The sequence below is a fragment of the Bombina bombina genome, chromosome 3 (genome assembly GCF_027579735.1).
Source record: "Bombina bombina isolate aBomBom1 chromosome 3, aBomBom1.pri, whole genome shotgun sequence".
NCBI classification, from domain to species: Eukaryota; Metazoa; Chordata; class Amphibia; order Anura; family Bombinatoridae; genus Bombina; species Bombina bombina.
In genome coordinates, this window is record NC_069501.1 from 1,290,722,380 (window position 1) to 1,290,739,750 (window position 17,371).

At 38.1% G+C, this 17,371-nt stretch overlaps 1 protein-coding gene across 1 annotated transcript in view; it reads left to right on the plus strand.

The window, feature by feature from the left end:
• The window catches only part of DNHD1 (dynein heavy chain domain 1), a 1,127,964-nt gene extending 1,113,082 nt beyond the window's left edge, over positions 1–14,882 (plus strand). The window contains exon 40 of the mRNA XM_053705693.1: positions 14,461–14,882. Within this exon, the coding sequence (XP_053561668.1) occupies positions 14,461–14,826 (366 nt within the window). The 3' untranslated portion in view covers positions 14,827–14,882. The remainder of the gene's footprint in view (positions 1–14,460) is intronic.
• Positions 14,883–17,371: the final 2,489 nt, after the last annotated feature.

Sequence of the window (17,371 nt, forward strand, 5' to 3'; positions counted from 1 at the left end):
AGAAGGAGAAATGCTAAATTAAGGTGCAGAATCCAACTGTGGCACTTATAGTTCTAAACAGCAAGTCAAATTCCCAATTGTATATGTGTAGAAAGGATTGTGCTTTTTTAGTAGGGAGTGGCAACAGGTTGTGCTGAATAGCACACATAAGAAGCACAAAACTTACAATATAGTATTGGTGATTTATGATAGTAAAATTCCTCTATGGCTTTTATAGGTGGCAACATAAAAAGCAGAGGTTACGTACATATCACCTTTAAATATGCAGTAGTATGAGAGATAATATGGAGACCGGTATATAATGATAGTAAGGTACTAACATATGCTGATAGCGTATAACGGAAAAAAGATAAACTTTCTTACTAAGAGCAGTCCGGGTAGCGGAGGGACAATCACAAAGTTGGATGACAGGAAAAGCGGCTTCCCCTCAGTTGTGACAGGCGGCGATCAAGCTGGTTTACTGATCGGGTCCTTCTCCGGTGTGTGACGTCACCGCAGAGCGATATAGTAGATCCGGATACAGATTTGCCGTATGTAGGTAAGGCTTGTAGAAGAAGTCCCCGTGATACTGGATACTGCAACGGAGTATCTATCAGAGGCAAAAGGCTTGCAAAATACTTAGGAACAGAACATGTGTACCATGAACATTACCAAGCAATGAAAAAGAGGCTACTCTGGCCTTAAATAGCAGTAGCTTGAGGAAAATAATAACACCCCTTAAAGGTACAGCCCCAATTTAGGGGAAAAAGAAACAGTATGGGGAAAACTTAGGAATACGGATATGAAACCCTGTTCCTGAACCGGAACAGGAACTATCACTCCCATGTCGGAAAGATTCTGAACACAACGCAAGAACGTCTCTCTTTTTATCTGATTTACAGATAACCTGGAGAGAAGAAACCTGCCTCTGGGAGGAAAATTCTTGAACTCTAGTTTGTAACCCTGGGACACAATATCTACCACCCAGGGATCCTGAACATCTCAAACCCAAGCTTAAGCGAAGAAAGAGAGTCTGTCCCCCACAAGATCCATTCCCAGATAGAGGCAGACCCTTCATGCTGATTTTGAGTCAGCAGCAGGCTTCCTGGACTGCTTCCCCTTATTCCAAGATGATTTAACTTCCAAGATGGCTTGGACTGTTCCTGCTTGGAGGAAGAAGAGGAAGATTTACCAGAGAAGTTATGAAAGGAACGAAACTTACTCTGCTGACCCTTCTGTTTATTTCTTTTATCCTGAGGAAGAGCATGCCCCTTCCCTCCCGTAATATCAGAAATAATCTCAGCCAAACCTGGCCCAAACAAGCTCTTATCCTTGTAAGGAATAGACAAAAGCTTAGACTTAGAGGACACATCCACAGACCAGGATTTTAACCATAAAGCTCTGCAAGCTAAAATGGCAAAACCAGAAACTTTAGCTCCCAACTTGATGACCTGTAGAGAAGCATCTGCAATAAAGGAATTAGCCAACTTCAAAGCCTTGATTCTATCTTGAATTTCTTCAAGAGGAGTATCTTGCCGAATAGAATCAGACAATGCATCAAACCAATATGCCGCCGCACTTGTAACCGTAGCAATACATGCAGCCGGTTGCTATTGATACCCAATGCTTCTCTCATTCTCGTGCAATATTATCTGAAACACGATCTGGTATAGGAAAAAATTCCACTGAGGAAGGGACATCAAAAAACGTATTAAGTTTACTAGATTTCTTAGGAATAACCATGACTGAAACCTCAGAGTCATCCAAGGTAGCCAAACCATCCTTAAGTAACAAACGGAAAGAAAGGAAACAACCTCAGGTTCAGAAGAAGGATTTACACTATCAGAATCCGAGATCTCACCCTCAGATGCTACTGAAGTATCTTCCTCCTCAGACTTATGAGAAGAAACATTAGACACAATTGTGACAGAATCAGAAACCTTATACTTCCTCTTGCGCTTCCCCTGTAACATAGGAAAAGCAGACAAAGCCTCAGATACTGCAGAGGATATATGGGTAGCCATACCCTGCAAGGAAAAACCAACCTGAGACGAAACACAGGGCACTGCAGAAGATTGGGACGTATGAGGAGAAAGCTGCGGATTAGCCTGAACAGGAGACTCCTGAACAATATCCGCCCTAGACAATGAAGGCTCAGAGTCAAAAAGTCTATCCTTGTAATGTAATGTTCTCTCAATACAAGAGGAACAGAAAGGGATAGGAGGCTCAACATTAGTATTTAAACATAGAGAACAAGCAGCAGCTTGCAGGACCTCTTGGTCCATCTTATTCCAAAGGAAAAATCCTTAATCAAAAATTTTCTAAGTTCAAAACAGAATTTTAATGAAACAAAAAAACATTACTGTCCCTTTAAATTTTAAACAGACTTTTTTTTTTAAAACTAAAAAATCCTTAAATTAACTGCAGAATAAATCTTAAGCTAAATAAATGCAAAAAGGGACACACACATAGTCCCTGAAATTCAGAAACTTAAATACAAACAAAGCTTCAGCCCCACAAAAAGACAACAGGCAACCTCCGCTGAGATGCCTACCTGACCTCCTTGCTGCCGGAAACAAAGTCAGAAAATGATCCGGACCCCCGCACAGACGCACCGGAGAGAACGCTGAACCACCTCTGAGGAGCTATGCAACAGAGCTGCAAAATCCAGGAACAACAGGAAATGGCTAAAAGGGCGCCAAAAACGTCCTTACTATCTCCGATAAGCCCGCCTATTGTGGGCGTGGCCTAACAAACCTCCCGGTAGCCATCAATACACAAACAAAAAACATGTACACCAAAGCGAAAACATAATAAACTGAGCCAAACATCCCCAGTGCCTGCAAAACTGCCATACAATAAACCGTTAACCTAAAAGGCTGATTGTATATTTAGACAGAATTAACTGTCAAAGTGCCAAATTCTTCTATATCAAAACAGGGAAATAATTAGGCACTCACCTCAAATATCTGTCCAGCAGCAGGACAGCTCACTTGGTATGAGAGGGGCTTCCTACCTCACATGGACCTGTGGAAAAAAAAAAGGCTGAGTAAACTTACTCAAACTTTCAACCAAGGGCAGCATGAAACTACCTCGGAGGCCCAGTGGGGATTATACCCCACAAGTTCCCAAATGCTTAAAAGCCACCACTTACTCTACTGAAGAGACTGACATGGACTACGACTAAACCCCAAAGAAAACAAGAGCAAACTTGCTCTGCTTAAAAAATAACAAACTCTTGATTGAAGAATCGAAGAATCAGACACCTAACTTTACCCCTCCTTGCAACTGATACAAGCAAAAAGAATGACTGGGGATTGTGGGTAGGGGGAGTGGTATTTAACAACTTTTGCTGTGGTGCTCTTTGCCTCCTCCTGCTGGTCAGGAGTAATATTCCCAACAGTAATTAACATGATCTAATGACTCAATGTGTCATTAGACAAAATACAATTTCTTTTAAAAATCCAAGGAAATTTAGAACTAACAATGTCTCAAAAAAACGTCATTAAATAACCTCTACACCCCAGATTTCTGAGGTGCCCTACCGTACATAAGGGAACACAATAATTGGTGACTCAAGTTGAATCTTACACACCGAGACTAGCTCACACGATGCACAAATGAAGCCGACCCGGCAATACTGAGGAGAAAATGATGCTGCTCTCTCTTTGCATCGAAGGCAGGTCACATGATCGGCAACCAGGAACTGCGCATCAAACAGAAAGCGTGTGTTCCGTTTCCTCTGCAAAGCCCTCATTACGGCGCAACACACAGCCGTATTTTAGCAAATATCACTTGCGATCTTGAGCCGACCCAGAGACTAAACATCCCCCATTAGAAGCCAGCCTGAGAAATACTGTGCCTGTCTAAAACACACAAAGAAAAAAAACAACATTGTAGCCCAAAATTGTTTCTCTAAATATTCACATACAAATACCTGCCCTCATAAATCCTATGTCATAAAGGATTTACCGGTCCCAATATCAATCTGCATTATTAGTTAACTTATCTAAGGTAGCCACCACAGAGCCTGTCTTTTAAAGTTAACCCATGAAGTGCAGTCTCCATACCTGACGTCAGGGACTCACCATATATTAGGAAAGAAACATATATACACATATACAAATACAGGCACACATATACAAATACATTTATACACACACACATATAAACACACACACATATACACATGTATACACACTCACACATGTATACACACATATACACACTCACACATGTATACACACACACATGTATACACACACACATGTATACAGTGTTGTATATTTTAGATTACAATATTAATTATGACTATTTCGGCAGTAACCTCCAACGAGTTAGTATATATATATATATATATATATATATATATGCTATATTAAATGAAGATATGTGGTGGTGCACAAAATATTTCTCAAATTCCAAAACACTCTAAATCGTGCTAGCTGTCCCAAATAATTTACAATACCAATTATAAAAGAAGGATTGAGCAATAATATTGGTCAATCAAAGAGGGACACAGGCTACACTTAGTTAGTCAGAGTTTTTATTACTATGTAACTCTAAACAACCAAAATCAGAACGTCTACCCTCCACCCTATTCCTTAAATGCGGTATGTACACCCTTTAAAATACACAGATATTCGAACAGGCTGGCCAGCTCACTATATTATTAACAATCCTGTATCATTCTCACGTTCACCATATACAATGTGTCAACTATTTAGTTTGCAATACACTTGAAACTGAGGGATGAAAAATTATACATATGTATCTCATAGTCTGTATGTTTTTTACGGGGCCCCAAAGTTGCAGCTGTTACAAACAAAGTGGATATTCAATTGCCAGGCTCTTAAGTGTATAAACACGCTCTGGTTCTGAACTCGATTTCCTTACACCAATACGATGTGACAGCTTGTTTACAAAGTTCATACTTGTTACTTCATACTGTGATTAAAACTCGTGAGTGATTCAGATACGGTCTCTAAAGAGAAAAACGCACAATGTACCCTGGCAGGACAGACCCGGCTGTCAGCCGCAAGACTTTCAAGCCAAAACAAAAGACAATTTCCTCAGTACCTGTTTTACAATAGAGTCGATGTGAGAGTCCTTATTGCTGCAGCGGGCTACTTCACTTGCTTACCGCCATGTACTCTTCAGCATTTCTCTTTGAATCCGAATGCCGCTGGCTCTGTTCTCAGCTGTTCACCTGCCGTGCGTACTCAATCATGACGCATTTCTCCCCTCCCACATAGGGCTGAGTATCGGGGCCTCATCAGATGTGTTACTTAGGGGGTGTGTATCAGACTTTATACTGCCATTGGTTACTAAGTCCGCCCCCTCTTTATTGCAGCGTTAGCTTATTGTGACAGTTTAAAAACAAAACTGTATTTTCTAACTGGTGTCAAACCGCATAAAAAAAGGAACTGATCATTACTATTTACAAACAGCGTTCCATGGCTTATAACGGCACAGAATTATGTTGCAATATCATATAGATCCCTCCGGTTTTTGACACATAGTGATCTATTAGCTTTTCAATCTAGACCCATTACTATTATGGCCATATACTGAAATTTGATTTCGCTGATCACACCAACATAATAATATTTTAGGAGAATTACTTTTTAGTTTACTCTGATAACCTACATAGTTATACCGAGTCGATTTCTTTGATTCACCTTTGATATAACCACTTTCATTTTATAATCAAGGGATGTTGATCTAAAGTTAACACTATATGCACATCAGCATATGTACTTGCTGTGTCTTATCTATATACTTTAAAGCTTTAAGTACAGAAAGATATTACAAGATACATACAAACTCTATTTTTTCATTTAAACCAATTGGACTTAAGGTATTCAACCTAAATATCCACCTTGACTCATGCTGCAAAATTATTCTGTCTAGATGGCCACCCCGTCTGTTCTGTTTTAATTGTTCAATTCCCATAATTTGCAACTTCGTATGATCTGAATTGTGATGGAGTTTAAAGTGGCTTGCTACTGGACTATCTGTGTCCTCATTTTTAATATCGTCTCTATGCTCACGGATTCTACTTTTGAACTCTCTAGTAGTTTTCCCTACATAGAACTTGGGACATGGACAATTAAGCAGATATATTACATTTTTAGAGGTGCATGATATCCTCTCTCTTACATAATACACCTTACTCCTGGTCGGAGTTCTAAATGTGGCAGATCTTTTAACAAACGGGCAATAAACACAGTGTCCACAGGGTACACTGCCTGCTTTGTGTTGTGCTGCTGTTAACCAATTTCTGGTTTCCTCTTTTTTGAACTCGCTATGTACTAGCATATCCTTAATGCTTGGAGCCCTTCTAGCCGTTAATAGAGGATACTCTGATATGCATCCCCGAAGTGATGCATCGTCAGATAATAAATGCCAATGGTTATTAAGGATATGTTTTAACTTATTCCAGTGCGAGTTATATTCCATAATTAATCTCACTTGTGTGTCACTGTTTGATTTCTTTTTGGAATATAAAAGGTCAGTTCTACATGTTTGTCTTGCTCTCACCCATGCTTTTGTAACTATTTTTCGAGAATAGCCTCTTGCTAAAAATCTGTCCGCCATTATTCTTGCCTGTTCCTCAAACACTTTTGTTGAAGAGCAACATCTTTTGAGCCTTAGAAATTGGCCTATAGGCACACCTCTTTTCTGAGGCTCAGGGTGATGGCTATTTGCCTGCAGCAAGCAATTTGTTGCTGTTTGTTTGCGATGAATGTTCGTATGTAGTATGTTATCTTGTTTTGTTATTTTTAAATCAAGAAAGATTGCACTTTCTGTGCTGATGCTGTATGTAAGGAACAAATTTAGATCATTCTTATTCAGGATATCGACAAAATCCTGAACAGACTTTTCATCTCCCTTCCAGAGAATTAGGATTTCGTCCACCAACCTCAGCCAGAGTATGATATGCTTATCAACCCATTCTGAGAGTTCATGGAAGACATACCTAGTCTCCCAAAACCTAGGTGCAAACATGCATACGTTGGTGCGCATGTTGCACCCATGGCTGTTCCTCTCAGTTGCCTGAATAGTTTGCCGTCAAAAGAATTTTTTTTATTTTTCAAAACAAATTCTAACAGGCAAAGGATCCATTCAGTGTTTTCCCTATACTCCTCGCCCCTCAACTCCAAGAAATATCTGGCTGCATTCAAGCCTGCTTGATGGGGGATGGAGGAGTACAGGGACTCCACGTCAAGAGTTACTAAAAGTAAATCTTGCTCTACTGTGATTTTATCGAGCTTCTTCAGGACATCACTTGTGTCACTGATGTAGGAGGACAAGGATTCTAAAAAGGGTCTTAAGAAATAATCAACATATCTACTGATACCTTCGGTTGGTCCACCTATGCCCGAAATTATTGGGCGACCAGATGGGCTCTTTAAATTTTTATGCACCTTGGGTATATAGTAGATAGTTGGTAGTACTGGGTAGGGGTTGATTAATGATTGATGTTCCTTTATGTTAATTAAACCATCACTTCTTGCTTTATTCAAGAGAAAAATTAACTCATTGCATGATTTGTCGTAATCTTGATGGGTAACTCTTTCATATTGCTCTCGCTCAGACAACAGTCTATTTACTTCATGTATATAAGCACTTTGATCTTGAATAACAATATTACCGCCTTTATCTGACGGCTAGATAAAGGCGGCAAATCATGCAATGAGTTAATTTTTCTCTTGAATAAAGCAAGAAGTGATGGTTTAATTAACATAAAGGAACATCAATCATTAATCAACCCCTACCCAGTACTACCAACTTTCTACTGTATACCCAAGGTGCATAAAAATTTAAAGAGCCCACCTGGTCGCCCGATAATTTTGGGCATAGGTGGACCAACCGAATGTATCAGTAGATATGTGGATTATTTCTTAAGACCCTTTTTAGAATCCTTGTCCTCCTACATCAGTGACACAAGTGATGTCCTGAAGAAGCTCGATAAAATCACAGTAGAGCAAGATTTACTTTTAGTAACTCTTGACGTGGAGTCCCAGTACTCCTCCATCCCCCATCAAGCAGGCTTGAATGCAGCCAGATATTTCTTGGAGTTGAGGGGCGAGGAGTATAGGGAAAACACTGAATGGATCCTTTGCCTGTTAGAATTTGTTTTGAAGAATAATATTTTTTGTTTTGACTGCAAACTATTCAGGCAACTGAGAGGAACAGCCATGGGTGCAACATGCGCACCAACGTACGCATGTTTGCACCTAGGTTTTGGGAGACTAGGTATGTCTTCCATGAACTCTCAGAATGGGTTGATAAGCATATCATACTCTGGCTGAGGTTGGTGGACGACATCCTAGTTCTCTGGAAGGGAGATGAAAAGTCTGTTCATGATTTTGTCGATATCCTGAATAAGAATGATCTGAATTTGTTCCTTACATACAGCATCAGTACAGAAAGTGCAATCTTTCTTGATTTAAAAATAACAAAACAAGATAACATACTACATACGAACATTCATCGCAAACAAACAGCAACAAATAGTTTTCTGCAGGCAAATAGCCATCACCCTGAGCCTCAGAAAAGAGGCGTGCCTACAGGCCAATTTCTAAGGCTTAAAAGATGTTGTTCTTCAACAAAAGTGTTTGAGGAACAGGCAAGAATAATGGCGGACAGATTTTTAGCAAGAGGCTATTCTCGAAAAATAGTCACAAAAGCATGGGTGAGAGCAAGACAAACATGTAGAACTGACCTTTTATATTCCAAAAAGAAATCAAACAGTGATACACAAGTGAGATTAATTACGGAATATAACTCGCACTGGAATAAGTTAAAACATATCCTTAATAACCATTGGCATTTATTATCTGACAATGCATCACTTCGGGGATGCATATCAGAGTATCCTCTATTAACGGCTAGAAGGGCTCCAAGCATTAAGGATATGCTAGTACATAGCGAGTTCAAAAAAGAGGAAACCAGAAATTGGTTAACAGCAGCACAACACAAAGCAGGCAGTGTACCCTGTGGACACTGTGTGTATTGCCCGTTTGTTAAAAGATCTGCCACATTTAGAACTCCGACCAGGAGTAAGGTGTATTATGTAAGAGAGAGGATATCATGCACCTCTAAAAATGTAATATATCTGCTTAATTGTCCATGTCCCAAGTTCTATGTAGGGAAAACTACTAGAGAGTTCAAAAGTAGAATCCGTGAGCATAGAGACGATATTAAAAATGAGGACATAGATAGTCCAGTAGCAAGCCACTTTAAACTCCATCACAATTCAGATCATACAAAGTTGCAAATTATGGGAATTGAACAATTAAAACAGAACATACGGGGTGGCCATCTAGACAGAATAATTTTGCAGCATGAGTCAAGGTGGATATTTAGGTTGAATACCTTAAGTCCAATTGGTTTAAATGAAAAAATAGAGTTTGTATGTATCTTGTAATATCTTTCTGTACTTAAAGCTTTAAAGTATATAGAGAAGACACAGCAAGTACATATGCTGATGTGCATATAGTGTTAACTTTAGATCAACATCCCTTGATTATAAAATGAAAGTGGTTATATCAAAGGTGAATCAAAGAAATCGACTCGGTATAACTATGTAGGTTATCAGAGTAAACTAAAAAGTAATTCTCCTAAAATATTATGTTGGTGTGATCAGCAAAATCAAATTTCAGTATATGGCCATAATAGTAATGGGTCTAGATTGAAAAGCTAATAGATCACTATGTGTCAAAAACCGGAGGGATCTATATGATATTGCAACATAATTCTGTGCCGTTATAAGCCATGGAACGCTGTTTGTAAATAGTAATGATCAGTTCCTTTTTTTATGCGGTTTGACACCAGTTAGAAAATACAGTTTTGTTTTTAAGCTGTCACAATAAGCTAACGCTGCAATAAAGAGGGGGCGGACTTAGTAACCAATGGCAGTATAAAGTCTGATACACACCCCCTAAGTAACACATCTGATGAGGCCCCGATACTCAGCCCTATGTGGGAGGGGAGAAACGCGTCATGATTGAGTAAGCACGGCAGGTGAACAGCTGAGAACAGAGCCAGCGGCATTCAGATTCAAAGAGAACCGCTGAAGAGTACATGGCGGTAAGCAAGTGAAGTAGCCCGCTGCAGCAATAAGGACTCTCACATCGATTCTATTGTAAAACAGGTACTGAGGAAATTGTCTTTTGTTTTGGCTTGAAAGTCTTGCGGCTGACAGCCGGGTCTGTCCTGCCAGGGTACATTGTGCGTTTTTCTCTTTAGAGACCGTATCTGAATCACTCACGAGTTTTAATCACAGTATGAAGTAACAAGTATGAACTTTGTAACCAAGCTGTCACATCGTATTGGTGTAAGGAAATAGAGTTCAGAACCAGAGCGTGTTTATACACTTAAGAGCCTGGCAATTGAATATCCACTTTGTTTGTAACAGCTGCAACTTTGGGGCCCCGTAAAAAACATACAGACTATGAGATACATATGTATAATTTTTCATCCCTCAGTTTCAAGTGTATTGCAAACTAAATAGTTGACACATTGTATATGGTGAACGTGAGAATGATACAGGATTGTTAATAATATAGTGAGCTGGCCAGCCTGTTCGAATATCAGTTTATTTTACTGGGTGTACATTCCGCATTTAAGGAATAGGGTGGAGGGTAGACGTTCTGATTTTGGTTTAGAGTTACATAGTAATAAAAACTCTGACTAACTAAGTGCAGCCTGTGTCCCTCTTTGATTGACCAATATTATTGCTCAATCCTTCTTTTATAATTGGTATTGTGTATATATATATATATATATATATATATATATATATATATATATATATATGTATATATAGGTTGCAAATTAATTTACTATTGTCTCATCAGTAATCTCCCATATATTTGAATTATTTTTCAGTAGTTCTAATCCAGTGATATGTTTTTAAACACAGTGAATTATGTTTGTGAAGTAAAGAGGATTCAGTTTGGAAAAATATATATAGATTTATTAAACATTAAACAAGCTACTGACAAGCGATATACAACTTAATTATACACAAAATAGACTCTCCGATACAATATGAAATAAAATATGCCACTACACTTTGTTTTGATCCTATGGGTACAAGTCTAACAGTGAAGTCTATAACAAAATAAAATAAACCAGCATGAACCAACTATGCAATATGTGTTACTAACAAACAGTTATTTAATACAATCTTAGCCAAATGTTGCCATTAAAATGATATCCGGATACTTAGCAATTTATAGCAATTAATCAGATTTAAAGGAACATTAAGCAATTTAAAAAGGATAAAATAAAACTTTTATGATGCCTCAAGTCTCAGCCTTAGAGAATACAATACCACTAAAATTAAATATATCAGAATACCCGGGGCTTTCGTTACAATATGCTGAATTGAATTCACACTATCTATAACAAGATTTCTTGTATTGTTAGGTGAATTAAATTCCTAGACAATATGAATTAGATTATAGGGACAAGTACATATAAAAATTGGGCCTATACTCCTCTAATACAAATCTTAAATAAGGATCTTAAACACCACAATGGTTTAAATTATAGACTTTTTATACTTCCCAAATGTTTGCTCCTCCAAGCCCTGGGTTATCAATAATCACTCTGTTTCCTCTGCATCCGGTTTCACAAAATATCCTAATCCACAAGAAAAATAGGCAAAAAGTTTTGAAGGATATAAAAGATATGAGATGGGTAACCAGGATTCAAAAGTCCTATTTCAGGGGAAAATTGAACAGCACTTCACCCTGACTTTCATGCAACCCAGACCTTTTGTGAGTGCTCAGTGACCCAATTTATCCTGAACTACAACCCCACCCCAATCTCTAACAGCCATTCACAGATGTGAGGATCTGTAATACTTTGATTGGCTAAATGCTCATTAGCCCCTAGGAATAATTCTCTCAATGTTAAGTATAGCTGGCTGTACTTTCACTAATTCACCACAAGATGGCGATGGTGAGTTGTGCTATAAAAGTGAACTAATTCTTACATTTATTCTGTTCAGCACTCATTCTTCATATATCATTTTTCATATATCATACATATATATATATATATATATATATATATACTTATACATAGCACTTATATACATATATATATATATATATATATATATATATATACATACATGCATATGTATACTTATATCCCTGTCTACTTACATGCATTTAAGTATATTTCATTTATTTTATTTTATTTTGTTTAACTAAAATGTTACCAGTTTAAAATAAATCCTTATGACTTAGACACTTATTTATACATAAGCATACACGTAAATATGATTTTCTCATGTGGGCATCTCATATATTAGTGTATGTTACAGATGAGGTATAATGAATTATATAGTATTTTACAATAGTTTCTCATTTAGTTTAAACTGTCTTGACTTTTCAATGCATGATGATACCTGGGAATATAATTTGGTCAGGTAATCAGTATATACATATTTATATACAATACATAAATGTACCAGTCACACACACACACACATATATATATATTTATATACAATACATAAATGTACCAGTCACACACATATATATATATATATATATATATATATATATATATATATATATATATATATATATTCATATCATACTGGTTATTTCATATACTTAATTCCATATTTAACTTATCTACACATATAGTTATTTTAAAACATATGATTCTTATACACACATAATGCAATACTGGTTATCAGTTAATTATTTGTACAGCATTGGGATACAATTTGATGTTACATTTTTTTCTTTATGTACAATTCAGACATTTAATTTCTTACATTTCAAAATTGTATTTCCTTCCTTAAAACAGACATTTGTCAGGCATCTCATTAACATGTGAATAAGGGCCCATTTGTCCACCAGAGCTCCTAGACAATGGGACTCCACCTTTTGAGTTGGAACAACATTTCTCTCTGTTCTGTTGACAAAGCCCCCAGGTGATTTCCTGTTAAGAGGTAGATCCTGGACAAATGCTTTTGTTATCTTATGACTCATGGACAAATGTTTCATTTCCATTAAATTGTGTCTATAAGATAAGGTCTTAACAACAATTGGTGTAGTTTGATTGAGTTTTAGAGACTGGGTGTCGCAGAAGTTTTAACAATGAGGGCTGAGGAGGAAGTTGTTGGGGTTTTGTTTTTAAACCAGTTTAACCCATTGAATAGACTTTTATAGCATATTTTGCAATTTTAAAAATATGTTGTTTCTGTTATCAGGAATGTAATATTTTCCCCTGTGCCTATGACTCAACAACACACACACATGTATACACACACACATATACACACATGTATACACACACACATATACACATACACACACGCATATAAACACACACATATACACACACACACATATACACACATGTATACACACATGAATATACACACACACACACGCATATACACACACATATACACACACATATACACACATATATACACACACACATATACACACATTCATACACACACACATGTATACACACACACATATACACACACACACATATATACACACACACGTATATACACACGCATATACACACACGTATACACACACACATGTATACACACGCATATACACACACACATATACACACATATATACACACACATATACACACATATATATACACACATATACACACATTCATACACACACATATATACACACACATGTATACACACATATACACACACACATATACACACATATATACACACATATATATATATACACACACACATATACACACATATATACACACATTCATACACACACACACATGTATACACACACACATATACACACACACATGTATACACACACATGTATACACACACACACACATATACACACACACATATACACACATATACACACACACACATGTATACACACACACATATACACACACATGTGTATACACACACACACATATATACACACACATGTATACACACACACATATACACACACACGTATACACACATTCATACACACATGTATACACACACACATGTATACACACACACATGTATACACACATATATACACACACACACATATACACACACACGTATACACACACGTATACACACACATGTATACACACACATATACACATACACACATATACACACACACACATTCATACACACACACATGTATACACACACACGTATACACACACACATTCATACACACACACACACGTATACACACACACATTCATACACACACACACGTATACACACACACACATATATACACATACATACACACACACACACACACATATATACACACACACACACACATGTATACACACACACACACACACATGTATACACACACACACACACACACATATATACACACAGCTCTGCACTCCTCAGGATTATGCTCAATCCCTTTCATTTGTATGTATTCTTGTATTCTGCAGGTCCTGAGTTGGATGCCCTCTGTGCCAGACAGTGTTGGCATTTTACTAACTGGTTTGTACCTACACAATGCCCTATGGGACACCCGCTTGGCTGCGCTGCAGGAAACATTGTCCTCGAAACTGTGTGCCCTGCCAGTTGTGCACATCTGTGCTGTGCATGATCGTGATGCAGAAGCGTACAGAGGAGACTCGCTGCCTGTCTATTTGTGCCCTGTGTACCCGAATGTGACCACAGAGAGCCCAGCACACCTCAGAGAACATGCTGTGTTACTTTTACCACTTGCAACCCGTATTTCACCAGCCGTGTGGTGCCAGCGCAGAGTGCACGCCATCAGCCTGTTGTGTGACTCAGCTGTAAATGTCTAATGTCACATTGTCACCTCTCTGGGATGCTTAGTAATAAAGACTAATTGCAAACACAATATCTGTAGCCTTCTCTCTCAGTAAAATTACTACAGATGAATATAAATACAGAAATGATTTAGCAAGTATACTGTTTCTTACGCACAAAAGGGTGTATATATAAATTTTATACTGCACGACGTACACAAAATTATATATATACATATATATGTTTTATACTGCACAATGTACACAAAATTATATATACAGATATATATGTTTTATACTGCACGACGTACACAAAATTATATATATATATGTTTTATACTGCACGACGTACACAAAATTATATATATACATATATATGTTTTATACTACACGACGTACACAAAATTATATATATATATATGTTTTATACTGCACGACGTACACAAAATTATATATATACATATATATGTTTTATACTGCACAATGTACACAAAATTATATATACAGATATATATGTTTTATACTGCACGACGTACACAAAATTATATATATTTATGTTTTATACTGCACGATGTACACGGAACAAAACAGCTATTCAACAGATATACTCTGCTCATAAACTTGCATGCACGAAAAATATCAACAAACATCATACATAACCCCTAGAGTGTTCAGTCTTTTCATTTTGCACTTATATTTTTGACGAACATTTTAAGCCCTTTTCTAAACCTCAAATACCAGCATGATGGATTTTTGATTTAACACATACATTGGAGATAAATAATTCTTGGGACATAACCATGGTCTTTAACAGCTGAACTTTTAGCTATGAGGATATAGCGGTTTGTGTACTATCAAGTGGGCCCACGTTCGTCAATTTGTATATATTTAATTGTCTAGAACCAGCTAATAAATCATATGATTATGTAATGACAAATTTTCTTTGTAAAATTCTCTTCATCATTATGATGCATTTATTTATTGCATTTTTCATTAGCTTAGTGATTAAGGAAAGTAAGCTCTCATAATAGACCACTAGTATTGGGATACTATTACTACACTCTGGTGCCGGACAAAGGGAACTGTGTAGTGTGGTGTTACGGTACCAACAGGATACCAAGGGTTAATACCAGATGGAAGATGCCCTGAATGTGAGATCAGCAACTCACAACCCAGCCAGTTCCCCCCCTCAAACATGAGACCAGTCTCCACATTGAAGGTAAAAACAGAATGTAATTTATTGAAGGCTATATGCCCAGTATTTATGCAGGTCTGTCACATATTTGGGGGTTGAAAGAATATTGTACATTAGATAGAGGGAAAACGCCCTTTGACATGATACAATAGAATTACATTTCTTAAGCAGATAAACAAGTTAAACACAAGACACACTTGAGCCTTTCTTATCACTTAGGCGTCTGCTCTCTGGATGTGATTAAACAATGTGAATGTTTATCACTAAACTTAATTACAGTACACAATAGCTGATGCCAGCAACCCTGTCTTTAGAAAATAGCTTCTTAAAGCTGAACAAAGTTAACTCTTTCAGTACTGACAGAAGGGTCTGTCACATAGCTCCCCCCTTGTGGAACACTCCGGCAGACCCGGCTTGACCCTTTGGCGGGTCAACCTGGGGATGACCGGACTAGGAGGTGGTAGGCATGTCAGTTTGCCGGGACAATCCATCTGTATTCCCGTTATGGGAGAGAATTCCTGCCCGTATAAATAAGGGTTCAACTTCTTCAGTGCCCAGACCAGGGCTAAACAGTCCTTCAAAATCTCATCAGCTTCTTTACGTGGTTTTTGTACCTGCTCTTTATAGGTATCCACAATCCCTTCATACTGACATAGGGTGCCCTTGAGTTGCTGCACCTCACTATGAGCCAGCGTCAGCTTCTCCTCCAGTGTCGCTAAGTTTGTCTTTAATGTTTCATGTTCCACTCTCAAGCTGGTGTTTTCTGCAGTCTGTCGGTGCAGCTTGTCTAGCAGAGATTCCCGTTCTAAACGTGCTTTTTCCTCTGCGCTCCTCTTCTCTCCCGCTAGCACTGTTACGTGATTGTTTATCGTGACCATTTCATCCTCTACTTGACTCTTCTCCTTCATCAGCGCATTGTAACGGGACTTCCACGTATCAATAGCGGATAGAGATTTACTGAGCTCAGCGTCCTGGGGCTTAGCAGCAGGTGGGTCAGTCTCTGCTGCACGGATCTGGGCACGGGTAGTCACAGGGTTAACATCGGTGGGACCCATGGGAGCATAGGCAGAAACAAGGGGGGCCAAGTTATTTCCAAGGAGAACATCAGCAGGTAAGTCCTTCTTGACCCCCACATTCACAGGTCTAGCGCCCCCTCCCCAATCCAAATGTACCTGGGCAACAGGTAGGCGGAACACAGTGCCCCCTGCTACCCTCACAGCCACAGTGTCTCCAGTGTGCTGTTTCTCAGACACCAAGTTCTTTTGAAGCAAGGTCATGGTAGCACCAGTATCCCGTAGACCACTGACCTCCTTCCCATTCACTTTAACCAGTTGCCGGTTATTCCGGTGGGCAGCTTGCACGGGGTCTACTTCATGTAGGATGCCC